At 46.9% G+C, this 19818-nt stretch overlaps 2 protein-coding genes across 2 annotated transcripts in view; one reads left to right on the forward strand and one right to left on the reverse strand.

Annotated features, from left to right (window-relative positions):
- gnai3 (guanine nucleotide binding protein (G protein), alpha inhibiting activity polypeptide 3) overlaps positions 1 to 19818 on the reverse strand; it is a 354328-nt gene that overhangs the window by 192910 nt on the left and 141600 nt on the right. The window lies entirely within an intron of this gene.
- The window catches only part of kcnc4 (potassium voltage-gated channel, Shaw-related subfamily, member 4), a 41048-nt gene that overhangs the window by 11627 nt on the left and 9603 nt on the right, over positions 1 to 19818 (forward strand). The window contains exons 2-3 of the mRNA XM_067413783.1: positions 11571 to 12507; positions 19525 to 19719. Coding sequence (XP_067269884.1) covers positions 11571 to 12507; positions 19525 to 19719 — 1132 coding nt within the window. The remainder of the gene's footprint in view (positions 1 to 11570; positions 12508 to 19524; positions 19720 to 19818) is intronic.

Here is a 19818-nt window from a genome sequence, read left to right on the forward strand (position 1 = left end):
AGGCTGATTTTTGTTAGTCGTGTTAGTTTGTCTTTGCAGCCTCAGGACCAGCTGAATTAGGCCCCGATCACACCGAATGCGTTTTTTGCAGCGAGAGGCGCCTTTTTTGAATGGATTTCGATTGCACGCTGCTTTTGCGCTCCGGGCGCCTCGCGTTTTAACCGCCTGCTGCGCCTCGCGTTTTTGAAGGAGCGCTCCGAGCGCATGAAGTTGAAAAAAGGTCAACTCTGAGCGGAAAAGTGGCCGACGTCATCGCGTTTATCTTCTGTTGTCCAATCGAATGAATGGAGAGGTGGTCTTCCGTTGTGTTGACCGTTACATTGATTAGACTGACAGGACAGCTGATTCGGGGGTTTCCTAGCAACATAAAAAAAAGCCCTTTTCTGAATGAAAAAACGCCAACCAAAAAAGGCAGTGCAGTGTGCCTCGCGTTTTCTCGCGTCTAATGGGTTTTTGTCCCAATTGTCAAATTCATGGTTTAGGAGAGGACCCCGCACTTCACTGCCATATAGTGCAATAGGTTCTATGACAGATTGGAATATTTTGAGCCAGATTCTGATTGGAATTTCAAATTGGATTGATTTTTTTGATGGCATAGAAAGCCCTTCTTGCTTTCTCTTACAGTTAATTCACGACCAAGCTGAAGTTTCCGTTTGCATTGAATTTCAACCCGAGGTATGTGTAGTTGGTGGCATGATCAATTTTGGTCATAAGGGTGAAATTGTGTTTCTTTGCCTGACATCTGGGTCTCTTCTGAAATATTAGTACTTTAGTTTTAGCCATGTTAATAGTCAGGGCCCAGGTCTGACAGAACCTGAACAGAACCTCTCTCTCTCTCTCTCTCTCTCTCTCTCTCTCTCTCTCTCTCTCTCTCTCTCTCTCTCTCTCTCTCTCTCTCTCTCTCTCTCTCTCTCTCTCTCAGACCATGTGATACTGAAGACTGGATTAATGATGCTTAAAATTGAGCTTCCCTTTCAGTCGGTCAAGTTCGATGTACGTCAGAACTTACCGACGAATTGGGAATCATTTTCAGAGACCAATCTGCTTCGAGTGTATAAAACGAGCCAATAATGTTGGCATGCAGTTCACGCACCACCCGGCGGCACAAGCATAAATACGGAAGGGAAATAGAGCATCCTCGCTTTCATCTTCGGAGCCGAACGGTTACTGTTTGAAGCTGCTGTTTTCTGTGAAGAGTGTGAGAAGGGCTTGCTGTATTCTCCAGTGCTGGTGTGAAGGCGCACTTTAGCAGGTGGCCACACTAAAAGAGCTTCCTTTTGTTGGTTCGCTGATCATTTTCCCAAGCTTATTGTTGGTTCGCTGAGCGTTTCCCTGGTTACTCTCAGCTAGCTGGGTGTCTCCTGTATATTGAGTGCTCACACAGGTTTGCACTACTGGATTGTGTCAAGCCGCGGCCATCTCCCTGAGTGCTTCAGCACTACTGAAAGAGCAAATGTTCCTTCTTAAGAGCTACACGTTTGACCATGCATCTTTTTCAAGTTGTCATTCAAACCGCGTGTTTCTGGATGCCTACATTTTCTGTCCCCAGTTGACGGTCACAGTCGCTGTGTCACAGCATTTATGGATGACTCATGTTCCCACTGTGAGAACATGACCATTGCAGTATTAAGGTCTAGGCTTGGCTACCTCAAACGAGGCGGAGTCCCATTGCGCATCCCCCGATTTAGTGGCCCTCCAGCTACGAAGCAGAGGGCTGCTACTTCGGCTGATGCCTTTGGTGGAGATTTGAGGGATACTGTGAGGGCTTCCCCAACGGGTCAACAGGCTCTTTGGGCCCCTTCCCCCTCCGCTGTGCCGGTGGAGCTTCCGTGAAAAGGGCCTGGTCCTTGATTTCGATAGCTGCATCGGTGGACGAGCGAATGGAGCTAAAGGTGGGGTTCTACAGCCCCTACTTCAATGTAGCCAAGAAAGGGGGTGGGTTACGTCCAATCCTGGACCTGCGTGTTCTGACTCGGGCCCTGCACAAGCTTCCGTTCAGCAGAAACGCATTTTCGAATGCATCCGTTCCCAGGATTGGTTTGCAGCGATCGACCTGAAGGACGCTCTATCCTTCCACAACACAGACCGTTCCTATGCTTTGTGTTCAAGGGGAGGGCATATCAGTACAAAGTCTTACCCTTCGGCTATCTCTGTCGCCTTGCGTCTTCTCGAAAGTTGCAGAGGCAGCCATTGTGCCACTCAGAGAATGCAGCATTCTGATTCTCATATATCTCAACAACTAGCTGATCCTGGCCCAGTCTCGGGAGCAGTTAACACAGGGACCTGGTGCTCCGTCACCTCAGACTATTGTGTCTTCGGGTCAACCGAGAGAAGAGCAAACTCTGTCCCACACAGAGGATCTCTTATCTCGACATGGAGCTGGACTTGGTCATTCAGACTGCATGCCTCACAGAGGACCGAGTCCGGTCAGTGCTGAACTGCTTGAATCAAAACTGCAACTTTTTTTAGAGTCTCTTGGAGCATATGGCCTACAACCGTGGTGATGCCGCTCGGATTGCTTCATATGAGACTGCTTCAGCACTGGCTTAAAGGGTTACTTCAGCAATTAGCATATGGCTTTGTATCAGTAGAAACCCTGGAGTATAATCAAATGATTTGTGCTTTTGTGCTTCCCCCGCTTATATCCCCCTGAGACAAGAGATTTATGCATTTTATTTCTGGAAAAATTCCTCCCATGACGCAAATTGACGATATTTGCATCATCTTTGGAATGTTTGGCCAGAGGCTAAAGACTACAGCCAGCAGAGGGAGATATTTCCTCATGTTTTTAACCCACACATGGGGATGGGAGATAACACTCACAGCACAGCTCACAGCTACAGGCATTAATTTAAATGGATGCTAAGCAATGTAAGTGTTTTAACTTCTCAAATTAATTTCTATGAAATTTAAGCTTCCTAAGGCATGAACTGAAAACGCGCCAGACTGAACACGCATTGTGAATGTATGCCGCGAGTGTGGTCGCGATTACCTCAGCTCTCATCACAAGAGCTCAATAGATCATTTATGATGTTAAGTGTAATCTGACTCCTGCAGCATTAGAGCTGTGAGACTCGCACGTCAACTTGATTGTTATATTGAACAGACACGTTCAGTATTTAATTTTAGTGTCTGTTCTCTAACTCAGTCACAGTGATCCAGTAGTGGTGGCGTTGGTAATGGCCTCAGGGCAGCAAAGCATTCTGGGAATTGTAGTCTTTCATCCCTATGAGACAAAAATACATTTTCTGTCTTTTCTCAGTCTAGAAGGCACCAAATTCAAAAATAATTTCAGATTTCTACAACATTAATGACCCAGTTTAAATACAGATTCATCTTTCCAGCGCTGAAGTACCCCTTTAATGGCCGAGTCCCGAGATGGGCATGGCAGAGTGGCAAGTACCAGGTCTCAGTTACTTCGTGCTGTCACCAAACCTTCGGCCCGTGGTTGTTAAGTGGTGCTCTTTCCACCAAGAAGACCCCCGAAGGTGTTCGATCGGTGTTGTGCTTTCCTTCCTGCAAGATTGGTTGGAGCGAAAGCTGTCTCCCTCCCTCCCTCAAAGTGTATGTCGCAGCTATAGCAGCATATCACGACGCTGTCGAAGGTAAGTCCATCGGAAAGCATGACCTGATTGTCAGGTTCTTTAGAGGTGCAAGGAGGCTAAACCCCCCTTGCCCAAACTCTGTACCCTCTTGGAACTTAACTCTGATGCTTAGGGCACTTCAGAGCCCTCCCTTCGAGACATTGTAGTCAGTCAAGTTGAACATCCTGTCTATGAAGACCGTGCTCCTCACTGCTTTGGCCTCTGTCAAGAGGATAGGTGACCTGCATGCACTTTCGATCAACGAATGATTCTCTGGTGATTCTCACTTCCTCCTGGGACCCCAGCCCGGATACGTGCCCACTCCCTTTTGGGATCAGGTTGTGAACCTGCAAACGCTGCCCTTGGTGGAGGCAGACCCAGCCCTGGCTTTGTTGTGTCCCGTCCACACCTTACACATTTACGTTGACCGGACTCAAAGCTTCAGGACCTCAGAGCAGCTCTTCATCTGTTATGGAGGCCAGCAGAAGGGAAATGCTGTGGTTAGCCCACTGGATAGTGGATGCTATCATCTTAGCGTACCAATTTGCCCGTTCGAGATGTGGGCACACTCGATTAGGAGTGTGGCTTCATCCTGGGCGCTGGCTCAAGGCTCCTCTCTGACAGATATATGTAGAGCTGCGGGCTGGGCGACACCTCCTTCCACGGAAGGTTGTGGCTCCGCAGTGTTCCATCTCTAAAGACGCTTTCCCAGCGTTGTCCAATAGTGACACTGTGTGGGTCTTGCAGAGAAACAGTGACGGACCTTCCCGGTTTTAGAGCCCTAACTTCACTGTAACATTGGGGCTCTTCAGCGAGCTCAAACCAGGCGCTGGAAGGGCCATGTCGGTCAGTTCCGAATGTGACAGACTGAAAGGAAACGTCTCGGTTACGTTTGTAAACCTCGTTCCCTGAAGGAGGGAACCGAGACACACGTCCCGTTGGCAGGTGCTGTGCTTACACTGAATGACTGAATCACTTGTTCTGCTCCTCAGCTGAAAAGCGAGGATGCGGTACTTCACTTCCGTATTTATACCTGCGCTGCAGGACAGTGCGTGAACTGTAACGTTATTGGTTAATTTTTATACATTCGAAGCAGAGTCTTCTCTGAAAATGATCCCCCAATTAGTCGGTCAGTTCTGATGTATGTCTTCGTTCCCTCATGGGGAATGAGGGTTACATATGTAACCGAGACATTTACCATCACACGAATTTTAAACTGCAATAACAATAATTCACAATATAGTTTTTAACACCTTTTTAATATAGTAAAAAGATCAAGTAGATTTCACATAACAATTGTTTATTTTTATGATGACTAGAAAGCTAACAGCCTGGCCTTCATGTTAATTCATTTTTAGCACAGTGTAGCAACCAATACAGAACCTGCTGCACTTTACTGTTACTGCTCAAATACAAGATCTTAGCTCATATTATCATACTCTCATTTTTCGTGTATTTATATACATTTTTCATATTGGAAAACTGTTGTCAGCATACAAAGCAGTTCCACTGGATATATGATATTAGCTGTAGTGTACTGAAATAATCTCAATCAACTGTTGCAATGGGATAACTTTATAATGTCTGTTCTGTCATGGGATATAGTGCTGAATAAACGTGCATAATGACCCATCTGTCCAGCAATTTACAACTCCACTTAAACTGTTTGTATTCAGCACTCAGAAAGGTTTTGTTAGTGTTGTAACAATAGCACTCTGTGGGGTGCGAGAGCAGCTCGACTCAATTATTTTCCCATTTCCTCATTAGAACACAAATATATTTAGCCGTTCCCTTCCTACGACACAACACCTCACATTACTGAAAATATGGTGTCTACTTTTATGTGAAGCGCAAAAGAGCTAGTGTAAGTCAGATTAAAAAAAATCTAAATGTGACTTTAGAAACATGCCAACAACATCTTTACTTTACTGAAGTAAATTATTTCCTGAAGTTAATGGAGAACAGCTTGTCTTTATTACAATGTCTAGAATGAAAATATTGCACAACTGTTGTTATTACTGATTGTACAATCAATTTCAGCTTCAATATTAAAATCCATTTTATGGTCAACATCAGTCAATTCTAAATGCTGATGTTAAAAGTTAAAAGGTTTTGATTTAGACTTGTTATTATTGCTAGAAAGATCTCCTGAAGAAGTGCTTTTTAACACAGGTGCCCTTGCTCACTGCCCACATATGTGTTCTCATTTAATTACAACATTTGCATTTCAGTTGCTGAAAAAAAAAGACTCATGTGGTCCTGAATAGGATTGAAATTGTTGCTGGTTTGAATATGAGGGCTCTTCCCTGACCACTTTGCTATTGATTAAAGCTGATTAAAGTACTCAATAAAGCACTTTAATCATTGAAATGAAAGGGTGCTGGAACAGTCCACAGTTCCCTTTGCTATGTTTTAAAGTCACAATTCATCATTGGTTCTCTAGATATATGTATACGTAGATTCCTCATTCAAAAACTCCAGGCCAGTTGTTCACACATTTCCCACACTCTATATTGCAGACAGAAATGGGAGATTATTTATTATAAACATGCTGAAACAATGAAAACATAGAAATTAAAGGTAGGGTAGGTAGGAATTGGTTAAAAACTTTTTTTTCCATATTTGTTTAAACTTTCTTCTTATATCAATACATAATTAAAATGTAAGTACTCTGAAAAATAAAGTATATAAAATGAGTGTCTGTAGACCTCTCACGACTGTTTTAAAGACAGCTCATTATTTCCATTCACTCCACCTTCTTCCTTGTGGGCTTTTTCGAAAGCCACGCCCCCAAAACACATGAACGCGCCTCACCGGCCGCTCAGCTGGAAGACGCATTATTTACCTAAACAAATATTCATACTTGAATACTTGAGTCTTTTAGTACTCACTATCAAGCTAGAATACCGATACTGGTAAAGTTTAAAATATATTTTTGTTTGATTCGGTAACGAGCTAGTTATATTTATAAGGCAAAGAAAACAGGTAGCATCGATGCGTTATTCCAATAACATCAGTTATACTGTGATGAAGATTAATTTTGTATAAGATTCATAACATATACAGTGTTTTGCATGTAAGAGTTTCCATGATGAAAGCATTGTTGATTAGTAGCTAAAGCTAATTTAGTTCTAAAAAAAGTTCCTGGATGCGGTGTAGGCTACTAGCTTTTACACATGCATTTTGTTATCTAAAAGTTACATTTTGCGAAATTCAACATGAAAGCAATCAACTTGAGCTAAGCATATTGAGTATTTATCATCTCTACTTATGGCTAAGTGTATAACATGGTAACTTTATGCTATGTAATGTTATATTAGCTATATTAGGCAGCTACATGTGCTAGAGATACATGTTTCACGAAAACATAAACCAAAAAAAATGTAGACTATCGATTATCGATTGTTATGATCTCAAAACACTTTTACCATAAACCATGATTTCTAAATTTTAGTTGCCTCTTACACATTTAGACAGCTGCACTATTATAAAATACAACGTTTAACTGCACAACGTCTGCTAAAAAGGACCAGCAAAGCAAATTCAAAAAAGCATGCAGTTCCGTCTCCGTGTTAGTGTTTACATGGTCGTCGAGGCTGGTATGTTACAGAGCCATTGAGAGACTGCGCTCTGGGCTGTGTTTCCCAAAAGCACTGTAACAATAGCCACCAATGGTCTCTATACGATCAACTTAGGTGTACAATGCTTTTGGGAAACGCAGCCCTGGTCTGTTATTGTCGCGCTCAGGTAGCGTAATGTGGGCAGCCACTCCATCGTTTTCAAAAGTCTCTTTTTAAAAGTTTTTGGTCCATTTACACTAAAATGAAACCCCAGCATTTTCAAACTAAAGCAAAGTCTAAAAGTCTCAGTTTTTAAGGTTTGAATGCACCAAAGTATAGTGAAGAGGACAGGCATATCCATAGCAAAAATTGTGTGTTTTAAAGCGAAAATACAGGTGTGAAAACTGGGCCTTAGGGTAGGGATTATTACTTTTGAAGTACGTGAGCAGTGATATATGTTAGCAAACATCTGACGCCACCACATGTGTTTAGATGAATATGTAAATATGTGCTGTGTGATTCTCTCAATAACAAAATAAACACATCAAAATTGAAGTCTGACCTCGACGAACTGAACAGGAGAAATGAACCAGAAAAATGTTTACGCATGAGAAGCGAAGCACACCTATTATGTCCAATATTAGAACAGAGGTATTAGCATCCAGAGCCGACTTTTTTCGGCCTGATTTTGTTTAAAATAATGTCACACCAGCTAGTTCGATGATTTCGCATGAAGTATATTGAGGCTTTAAAAGATGTTTGTTAATTTGAATACAACAACAGGAAGTGCTCTATGGGATCTAAGCTGGGTCCATCCTAGTCACAAGACCTTAGCACACACACCTACCTGTCATAAATGTACACGGTCAATTTGTACCTGTCAAAAATGTACACGGTCAATCTCCTCAACAGAGAATGATTTATTCAACCAAAGTTTAAGTTAAGATTTTTTTAAAAAAGAAACTCAAGTCAAATGTTTCATTGAAATACATATAAATATATGTTAAAAATGGATATGGTGTTAAAGTCACAATAAAATGAAAGTAGCAATAGATATGTTCCACCATATAGTGATATGAGAAATGATATATGTGAAGAAAGGATGGAGCAGCACTAATAGCACCAATGTAGAAACACTTAACCCTTGGTTCTAAGCTTAAACTTGACATAATCTCTACACTTGTCTCTCAGATCTGATTAATTCATTGGAATGTTGTTCCAGGATCAACAAATAGACCCAGGAACGCGTATTTGTTGAAATCACCTTCACCAATGGTAGTATAGGCTAGACATAACTAACAATATGCATTCATATTTGACTTGAAAAAGACTTAAAGCTCTGTCATGGTTTATTAAGCCCACCAAATCTTGAACTGGCAGCAGATTGTAATAGATCAATGAATTGTTAAAATGGTTAAACATGTCTTCATTTGTTTATTGCTCCTCTGAGGATATGTAAACATAAATACAATCGATTGCATAGCTCTCGTATCGCCCATGGGCTTGTATCTCCCTCAGCGTGACAACAAGTCTCCAACTGTGCAGTGTGCAGTGCTGGTGTGACATGGTTGTCATGGTTACCCAACCCCAAACACGCCTTTGCTGCTCCATCCTTTCTTCAAATATTTCTCTTTCAGTTTCTTCAAAAAAGGACAGTTGCCACTCAGTCCACAGAGATTCATCTAGCTGCTGTTGCTTTCAATTTCATCTGATGAACTCTGTACAGCATCATTGTAAGAGATAATTTGGAGCTTAATTTGGGCTAATCTAATTGTTTCTAGCTAATGAAGGAAAAATGAATGGCCCCCATTGGTTGTATATTTTGAGATAATAATGTATGTTAATAAGGAAGCAGATTAATATGGCTCAATACATAAGGATGGGTGGTGGCCTGGGAACGGTGTGAGGGAGTTGTAATAGCATGTGTTTGCAATCCTTGTAATAGCATGAAGCTTGGCAATGTATTGACCAACTCATAATCAAGTTCTTTTCACTCAAAGATGTCTGAAAGTTCACTGCACTTAATGGAAAGAACTTATGTGAACTATTAAATAGTATAATCAACATGCTTTGACTGTAAGGAGAGAACATTTTGAACTGAACTGTTATAAAATCACAAGGTTAATATAGGGGGAGATCTGTTAGTGTTAATGTTCTGTTATATTGGGGATTTAAAGGTTTCTTTTATGTTCGAGTTTTTGAGGGTTACCATTATGCAGAATAGCGCCTATGGTTAGGTCGAGGATTCTAAGTATAATAGATGCTAAGACTATATGCTGCATATTGCTATCTTTGAAAAGCCATAATTGCAAATGCCAGAGCTGTGATAGTCTCTTACTTACCTTACTACATGCATGTTTGCTAAGGCTGGCTATTCATTAAAAAAAAGTTAATTTGACCTTTTAGTTGATTTTCTCAGAATGAACCTTTTACAGTGTGTTATTGAAAACTATAAGCTTTAAATACAAATAAAATTAAAAATGTATTTAATTTAATTACATTTTTAAATAAAAACATTGCTATAAAATCGTAAGCATATAATATATATGTAATGTAGAAAATTTAAGCATATTCTGACACATAAAAAAATAAAATTGATTCATCTTTGTGGGGTAACCAGTAAAAATACTGACAAGGCACGTTCAAATCTGTAACCACTGAAACCACCAACACATTTTTTTTTCTCGAGTAGAGTTATACTACAACCAGAATAATGTTGACCAGACTGTCAAAAGGAAATTAAATGGAAGAAATACATTTAATTTGCATAAACAAAAATATTTATTTTAGATGTGTAAAGGGAGTAAGCAACATAAATTAAATAGCATTTAAATGGACTGCATTTATTTTATATAATATATACATTTATATATATATATATATATATATATACATTTACATAATTGATGCAAAGGGCCCTGGGTTTAGATATTGTATGGATTCATTGGTTTGTTAAGAATATTATCTTTTCAGGCTGCAACATAAATTGTAAAAGAAATACTTATTGTGCAAATATTCGTTAAAATACTATGATCCAACGAGGGGTGGCTGATCATCAAAAAACAAATTTCACAATCGTATAACAAACAATCCCGATCCACAATCTGAATCCCGATCTTCCCATTTTTGAGATGTAATATTGAGAATATCCAGACTGGAACAAGCCTATGGACTTTTTTATTTGCACAATATAAAACACAGTTTCTTATTAAACAATCCGTTGTCAAAATAATAATTAAACCCAGAGTCAAACTTTAAAACTTCACTGTATATATTAAATAAATATGCACTGATTGTCATGAGCAGTAAGTGATTTTGTCTGGTATTTGCATTAGGCTTTAAAGGTGCACTATGCAACTTTTTGTCCACTGGAGGGCGCCTATTCTAAACGGCTTGCGAGTAGCGGGACTTTTATTATGACGGGACGGGACACAGTCGCCGGGCGCGCGCACTTTCCATCCGTCCACTCTCTTCCCTGAACTGAAATGAAGTAGTGGGCTGTACTTTCCACACGATTGACATCAGGTTCAAGTACGCCAGGTTGGCTGGTGGTTATGTTGCCCGCATACCACCTCCCATGGCCGAGACTGGTATTACGATACCTGTCGGGCCGGGGCTAGTAATGCTACTGCTAATTAAGGTTGATATCTCTGCAGCACTATAACTTGAAATTTTTTTAAAGACTTCATCGCCCTTATTTCTTCTCATTCTTTTGATGCGTGTAGCTCATTTTTGGGATATTTTTACCTCAATTTTTACAGATGGCACCTTTAAGACCGAATTCATGGATCTAATATAATCATATGCATTCGATTTCGTTTTCAATTGTTTTTATGTAAATACTCACCAAGATGGACATTTTGACAAATGTTTGTGTATATTTGAAACCCTAAGTATTAGTATTTGTTATCGTTTAGGTTTTAACGATTCCGGTGCCAAACTGGTACTTTTTTTAAAACGGTGCCGGTGCCTGAACCGATACTTTAAAAATAGCCACAAAACACGGTGGATGACATTAAAGAATGATTTTTTTTATAGATTTTTTTTTTTTTTTTTTTATTGAACAAGTTATTAAACGTTTAAAGTATATACACAATGTTCCTTTTGTCTTGATTATCACATTTTCATAATTGTTGGAAACCAAAATTTGATTAATCGCACATCCTACTGCTGATGAACTGTTTTTTAAAAGCGTCGCCATGATTGAAAGACACATGAGAGAGACACATGATGTTATGTGGCCAGTCAGCATAAAGACATAAAAGAGCATGACATCTTGAAAAGTTGATTGGGGATCTTTTAAAGATCGATCACGATATAAAACCGTCAGATCGCTGACCCTGAGGCTCAATCAAAGGTATTTAAAAACTTGTTTATCGAGTTTTATCTACTCTAATCTGCTTACGTGTACATTTGTCTGTTTCAGATCATTGCCTTTGTCTCCCTCTTTTTCATCCTGGTGTCCATCACTAACTTCTGCCTGGAGACCCATGAGGCCTTTAATGAGCTTTTTAATCGCACTGAATTAATCTTAGTCGGAAACACCACAGTGCCCATCTTTACACTGAAGATGGAGACCAAACCAGTGCTCATGCTGGTGGAGGGAATCTGCGTGGTTTGGTTTACCTTTGAGTTCCTGGTCCGCATCATGTGTTGCCCGAACAAGCTTCTCTTCATCAAGAACATGCTAAACATCATTGACTTTGTAGCCATCCTGCCCTTCTATCTGGAGATGAGTTTGAGTGGTCTCACATCTAAAGCTGCCAAGGATGTCCTGGGCTTTCTGCGCGTGGTCCGTTTCGTGCGCATCCTACGGATCTTTAAGCTCACGCGGCACTTTGTGGGTCTCAGGGTTCTCGGTCACACCTTGCGGGCGAGTGTCAATGAGTTTTGCCTGCTCATCATCTTTCTTGCGCTCGGGGTGCTCATCTTCGCCACCATGATCTACTACGCCGAACGTATCGGCGCAGATCCCCAAGACCCTACTGGCAGCAGTCACACTCATTTCAAGAACATTCCCATCAGCTTCTGGTGGGCGGTGGTCACCATGACTACACTAGGCTATGGGGACATGTACCCTAAGACATGGTTGGGCATGATGGTCGGTGCGTTATGCGCATTAGCGGGCGTGCTTACCATCGCCATGCCGGTGCCCGTTATCGTTAACAATTTTGGGATGTACTACTCGTTGGCTATGGCCAAGCAGAAGCTGCCCAAGAAGAAGAAAAAGCACAATCCAAACCCAGACATGGTAATGGACTCTGCCTCATTTGGGAAGTCTGAAAGCAACTCGCCAAGGAACAGCACACAGAGCGACACGTGCCCCCTTGCGGCTGAGGAGAAGATCGGAAGAAACCGTTCAGGTAAAACATCAGGATTTTCATGTCAATTGTGAAGTATGAATAAAACTGAATGTTACAATGAGGCTAAAATATCTTGCCATATAAAGCCCCTTTGATTTAGTTCCCTTTCAGTCGGTCACGTTCGACGTACGTCAGAACTGAACCGACGAATGGGATCTTACTTTAGAGACCAATCCTACTTCGAGCATCTAACAACGAGCCAATGAAATTTGGCATGCGATCACGCATTCCACGCTCCGCCCCGCAGCGCGGGTATAAATAGGAAGTGGAATGGTAGATCAGCGCTTTCTACTTCGGAGCCGAACAGTCTTCATTGCTGTTTCTACGAAGAGCTTTCTGACTACGAGTCTTGAATATCCTGTGAAAGAGTTTGCCAGTGCGGGTGATACGGCGCGTCAGCGAGAGACCGTCACTTCAGTGATAGAGTGTACAAAGAGCTTTGGTTCGCTGAGCGTTTCCTTACACACACACATTACAGTTGGTTCGCTGGGCGCTCACACATACATATCACTGAGAGCTCACGCAGGCTTGCACTATCGAACTGCGTGGAGCCGCGGTCATCTCCCTGAGTGCTTCAGCACTAAAAGAGCAAAACTTCCATTCACAAAAGAGCAACACGGTTTGACCCTGCGTCTTTTTCAAGATGTCATTCAAGCCGTGTGTTTCTGGGTGCGGTCGATTTCTGTCCCCGCTTGACGGACACGTTCGTTGTCTCTCGTGTCTGGGCGCACAGCACGCTGAGGCTGCGTTCGTGGATGAGACATGTTCCCATTGCGGGAATATGTCCATTGCAGTGTTGCGGTCCCGTCTCCAGTACCTCAGAAGAGGTGGAACACCATCGTCCATCCCCCGATCTAGTGGTCCTCCAGCTGCAAAGCAGAGGGCTACTACTTTGGCTGATGACCTTGGTGGGGACCTGAGGGTGTCGGTCAGGGTAAACCCGACGGGTCTCACGGCTCCTCGGGCCCCTCCCCCCTCCACTGTACCGGTGGAGCTTCCGGAAGGGCGCGCTGACCTCCCACGTGGAGCGCCAGTCGTCTCTTTTGGGGCTCCGGCGGAGGACCAGATGTCGGTTGCTGCATCGGGGGATGAGCTAATGGGTTCCGAGGATGAAGACTCGGCTGCGTTGCCCCCTTCGGGTGTGACAGCGTTGCCCGAGTCTGACCCGGAACTTACGGCTATGCTTGCTCGGGCCGCCGCAAGTGTCGGGCTTGAGTGGAACCCTCCACCACGTCCCGAACCTTCGCGGCTGGATGATTGGTTTCTCGGGACGGGTCGCGCTGGTTCTCAGCGTCCCGCCCCGGTGCCTTTCTTCCCGGAAGTGCATCAGGAGCTCACGAAGTCCTGGGTAGCGCCGTATAGCGTACGCCAGCGATCGACTGACTCCTCCATCCTCACCACTCTCGATGGTGGTGCAGCTAAGGGCTACGAGGGGATCCCTCCAGTCGAGCGGTCGGTTGCGATGCACCTGTGTCCTAAGACCGCTGCGGACTGGAGGCACGCCCCGCGTCTCCCCTCCCGGGCGTGTAAGTTCTCGTCCGGCTTGACGGGCAAGGCTTACACAGCCTGCGGAGAAGCTGCATCAGCTTTGCATGCCATGGCGCTCCTGCAGGTCCACCAGGCCAAAGCGCTCATGGAACTGCACGAGGGTGGTTCCGACCAGGCAGTTATGCAGGAACTGCGAGCCGCGACGGACCTCGCCCTCCGGGCGACGAAAGTCACGGCCCGCTCCCTGGGTCGGGCGATGTCCACCTTGGTGGTCCAGGAACGCCACCTGTGGCTGAACCTGACAGACATGCGGGACTCGGACAAGGTTCGGTTTCTAAACGCCCCTGTCTGTCAGGCCGGCCTCTTCGGCGACGCCATCGAGGACTTTGCCCAGCAGTTCTCGGTGGCCAAGAAGCAGACGGAGGCCATCAAAAACATCCTGCCCCGGCGGCCCGCTGCTGCCTCCACCCAGCCGCCCGGGGCAGCCCCCCAGTCTGCTCGTCGCCGAGGGCGTCCTCCAGCGTCCGCCTCCGCCCCTGCCAAGCCCAAGCAGCAGCCTCCACCCGCGAAGCAGGGCGCCGGACGCAAGGGGGCCGCCCAACCCGTCCAAGGGCCCGCCAAACCTGCCGGCAAGCGTAAGGGGAAGCGGCCCTGAGACGGGCAGCCCAGGGAGAAGAGGAGCTGCTCTGAGGGAGATGATGTCCGCATCCCTCCCACCCCCCCGGAGGAGGACCGGGGGGGCAACACTGGTCACAACATCTCTGCCGCTGGCTCTCCGGAGTCCAGCGGTACCCACATTTTCACCAAAAGAGCAATTTCCTCTCTCTCTGGGCCCCAAGAGGGTCAGGTTGGCAGTGTGCGACGCCCACGGGCCTTGTCACTCCTTTCCTACCCTCCCGTCGCCAGGGGGCAGCTGTGTGGGCCTCGAGGACGCCCCCGGGCCTTCTCACCCACACACTGCCTCTCTTGTGAGCACTCAGTCAACACTCCGGGCCGCCCACGGGCCTTCCGGGTCGGGGCTGAGTGCTTCACTTCCCTGCCTCCGGGCAGTGGACAGCAGAGTGGGCTCCGAGGACGCCCCCGGGCCTTCTCACCCACTCTCTGTCCAAACCAGGAGTGCTCAGGCAACACTACGGGCCGCCTCCGGGCCTCCCGAGTCGGGCCAGAGTACTCCGCTTCGCTGCCCCACCCCGGGCACGTCTGTGGTGCCGTTGGTCCCGCTTGTACGGTCTCTGGGGGCCTGGCTAGGTCTCCCCAGGCCGTCTCGCTGGCTCATCCGTACCATCAGACTCGGCTACGCGATTCAGTTCGCACGCCGGCCACCCAAGTACAAGGGCATCCTCTTCACCTCCGTGCGAAGCAGCGATGCTCAAGTCTTGCGGTCAGAGATCGAGGTCCTACTGGCGAAGGACGCGATCGAGCCGGTTCCTCCAGCCGATATGAAGACGGGGTTTTACAGCCCCTACTTCATTGTGCCCAAGAAAGGGGGTGGGTTACGGCCAATCCTGGACCTGCGAGTTCTGAATCGGGCCCTGCACAAGCTCCCGTTCAGGATGTTGACGCAGAAACGCATTTTCCAATGCATCCGTCCCCAGGATTGGTTTGCAGCGATCGACCTGAAGGACGCGTACTTCCATGTGTCTATTCTCCCTCGACACAGACCGTTCCTACGCTTTGCGTTCGAGGGGAAAGCATATCAGTACAAGGTCCTGCCCTTCGGGCTGTCCCTGTCGCCCCGCGTCTTTACGAAGGTCGCGGAGGCAGCCATTGTTCCACTCAGAGAACGCGGCGTTCGGATTCTCAACTACCTCGACGATTGGCTGATCCTAGCCCAGTCGAAGGACCAGTTGTGCGAACACAGGGACCTGGTGCTCAGTCACCTCAGCCAGTTGGGCCTTCGGGTCAACCGAGAGAAGAGCAAACTCTGTCCCACACAGAGGATCTCTTATCTCGGTATGGAGCTGGACTCGGTCAACCGGACGGCGCGCCTCACCGAGGAGCGAGTCCAGTCGGTGTTGAACTGCTTGAATATGTTCAAGAGCAGGACAGCGGTCCCACTGAAATTCTTTCAGAGGCTCCTGGGGCATATGGCATCTGCAGCCGCGGTCACGCCGCTCGGATTGCTTCATATGAGACCGCTTCAACGCTGGCTCAATGGCCGAGTCCCGAGGTGGGCGTGGCAGAGCGGTCAGTACCGGGTCCCAGTGACTCCTTACTGCCGCCAAACCTTCAGCCCGTGGTCCAGCACTTCGTTTCTCCGGGCCGGGGTGCCCCTAGAACAAGTGTCCAGGCATGCTGTGCTATTCACGGATGCCTCCACCACGGGCTGGGGGGCCACGTACAACGGGCATGCAGTTGCTGGTCTGTGGACGGGGCCGCAATTGCATTGGCATATCAATTGCCTCGAGTTACTGGCAGTACATCTGGCACTCCGCCGCCTCAAGGGGCCGCTGCGTGGCAAGCATGTACTGGTCCGTACGGACAGCACCACGGCCGTTGCGTACATCAACCGTCAGGGTGGTCTACGCTCCCGTCGTCTGCTCCAACTCGCCCGCCACCTCCTCCTGTGGAGTCAGAAGCAGCTGAGGTCGCTTCGGGCCATTCATGTCCCTGGTGTGCTGAACCAGACAGCCGACGAGCTCTCTCGTCAGCCGACACCTCCGGGAGAGTGGCGACTCCACCCCCAGGCGGTCCAGCTGATATGGGACAAGTTCGGAGCCGCACAGGTCGACCTGTTTGCCTCTCCGGACTCGACCCATTGCCAGTGGTACTATTCCCTGACCGGGGGTACCCTCGGCACAGATGCACTGGCGCACAGCTGGCCCCGGGACCTACGCAAGTATGCGTTTCCCCCAGTGAGCCTTCTTGCACAGACTCTGTGCAAGGTCAGGGAGGACGAGGAGCAGGTCTTGTTAGTTGCGCCGTATTGGCCCAACCGGACCTGGTTCCCAGAACTCACACTCCTCGCGACAGCCCCTCCTTGGCCGATTCCCCTGAGGAAGGACCTTCTTTCTCAGGGACGGGGCACGCTATGGCACCCGCGTCCAGACCTCTGGAATCTTCATGTCTGGTCCCTGGACGGGACGCGGAGGTTCTAGATGGACTACCACAAGCTGTCGTAGATACCATCGCTTCAGCTAGAGCCCCCTCTACGAGGCGCCTCTATGCTCTGAAGTGGAACCTGTTCGTTGAGTGGTGCGCTTCCCGCCGGGAAGACCCCCGAAGGTGTTCGATCAGTGTCGTGCTTTCCTTCCTGCAAGATGGGTTGGAGAGAAGGCTGTCTCCCTCCACCCTCAAGGTATATGCTGCAGCAATAGCAGCGTACCATGATGTAGTAGAAGGTAAGTCCGTGGGGAAGCACGACCTAATCGTCAGGTTCCTCAGAGGTGCGAGGAGACTAAATCCTCCTCGTCCATCCTCGATACCCTCTTGGGACTTAGCTCTAGTGCTCAGAGCACTTCAGAGCCCTCCCTTCGAGCCTTTGGCGTCTTGTGAGCTTAAGATCTTGTCAATGAAGACAGTGCTCCTGACGGCATTGGCCTCGATCAAGAGGGTAGGGGACCTGCATGCACTTTCGGTCAACGAATCGTGCCTAGAGTTCGGGCCAGGTAACTCTCACGTCGTCCTGAAACCCCGGCCCGGATATGTGCCCAAGGTTCCTACCACTCCCTTCCGGGATCAGGTGGTGAACCTGCAAGCGCTGCCTTCGGAGGAGGCAGACCCAGCCCTGGCTTTGCTGTGTCCGGTCCGCGCTCTTCGCGCTTACGTTGACCGGACCCAAAGCCTTCGGACCTCAGAGCAACTCTTCGTCTGTTACGGAGGCCAGCAGAAGGGAAAGGCTGTCTCCAAGCAGAGGTTAGCCCACTGGATAGTGGATGCTATAGTCTTGGCCTACCAGTCCCAAGACGTGCCTTGCCCGTTCGGTGTAAGAGCTCACTCCACTCGGAGTGTTGCTTCTTCCTGGGCGCTGGCGCAAGGCGCCTCGCTGACAGACATATGTAGAGCTGCGGGCTGGGCGACACCTAACACGTTTGCTAGATTCTATAGCTTACGTGTAGAGCCGGTATCTTCCCGCATCCTCGCCCCCAGTGGCCAGGAGCGCTAAGTGCCCGTTCTAAGTGTCGGCTTGCGAAACGCCACTCCCGCCCTCTGGGCCGGATACGTGCGTCTATTGTCTCCAGTTGTGTTCCCCGGGAAACCGGCTAACCCTGTCGAGCTCCTCCGTCACCCCTCCGGTGTCAGACGTTGCGGACCGTCTGACGCCAGGCCTGCACCCGTATGCTTGTGAAACGTGGCTGTAGGCTGGGTTCCATATGTAGCGGTTCCCTCACGGCAACCCCATATGTGTATTCTTCCACGGTATCAGCTACCCTTCGGGCTAGCCCCGTGTCTTTCCCTCGACAGAGCCCGCTCTGTCGTCTCTGGGCGTGTTCTTTCCCCCCTTCAATCAGGCTGGAACCACCCCAGAGACTGCCATATGTTGCACTACCCTGCCAGGTTAGTCCTTATGTGTATTCTGCCACCTCTCCTTCCCTGAAGGACGTGGCCCCGCAGCGTACCCTCTCTCTCAAGTACGAGGTAGGCACGCTTTCCCAGCGTTATCCAATAGTCATTCTGAGTGGGTCTTGCAGAAACAGCAGTGACTGTACTCCCTGCTTGGAGCCCTGACTTCCGTACCATACTAGACGGTGCAGTGCGCTCAAGCAGGACGCTGGAAGGGCCAGCATCCTGGCGTTTTCCATAGGGATCCCATTCGTCGGTTCAGTTCTGACGTACGTCGAACATGACCGACTGAAAGGGAACGTCTCGGTTACGTATGTAACCCTCGTTCCCTGAAGGAGGGAACGGAGACGTACGTCCCGTCGCCAGATGCTGTGCTTCCGCTGGGAGTCCGGTCACCTTTCGGCTCCTCAGTAGGAAAAGCGCTGATCTACCATTCCACTTCCTATTTATACCCGCGCTGCGGGGCGGAGCGTGGAATGCGTGATCGCATGCCAAATTTCATTGGCTCGTTGTTAGATGCTCGAAGTAGGATTGGTCTCTAAAGTAAGATCCCATTCGTCGGTTCAGTTCTGACGTACGTCTCCGTTCCCTCCTTCAGGGAACGAGGGTTACATACGTAACCGAGACGTTTTCTTTCAAAAATACTAAATAGTAACACAAAATCATCACAATAGACAGAACAGAACACAATTTTCAGAACAGAGCATTATACAGGAAATATTACAGTAATTAGATTAAATATATTGCATTGATCATATTGGAATTATTAAAACATCCTTAAAACAAGATATATTAAAAAAATGTATAAACTTAATAACTAAATAATATCTTAAATTAATTTTCTTACTCCAATGGCAAACTTTTTTTTCGATGTAAGAATAAAGCGAACAACATTTTGTGCGGTTTATGCTCAATCTTATAACTAACATTAAATTCACCACAAATATTACAATCTGTTCCTTTTGATGACCAGCATTGTCATGAAAACTGACATGCGTGTTTTTGTCTTTTTTGTCCTGTTGTCAGATTCAAAGCAGAATGGCGATGCCAACATTACTCTTTCAGAAGAGGAGGGCTGCAGTCTGACCCAGCCGCTCTCTCCGAGCGAGAGGTGGACCCTCCGATGTTCACGCAACAGAGACAAGACCATAAAAGAGACAACTTGCTTCCTACTGAATTCTGGAGACTTTTCTTGCGGAGCTGGACCTGCCATCCACACAGGTAAAGGGGAACTGGTGGCTTTCGAGTTAGTCCCATCTTTTAGGAGAAAGGGTACTGATAAATATGAGCTACAACCCATTTTCAGGGTCCAAACAGAAA

Source organism: Pseudorasbora parva, chromosome 13 (genome assembly GCF_024679245.1).
Source record: "Pseudorasbora parva isolate DD20220531a chromosome 13, ASM2467924v1, whole genome shotgun sequence".
NCBI classification, from domain to species: domain Eukaryota; kingdom Metazoa; phylum Chordata; class Actinopteri; order Cypriniformes; family Gobionidae; genus Pseudorasbora; species Pseudorasbora parva.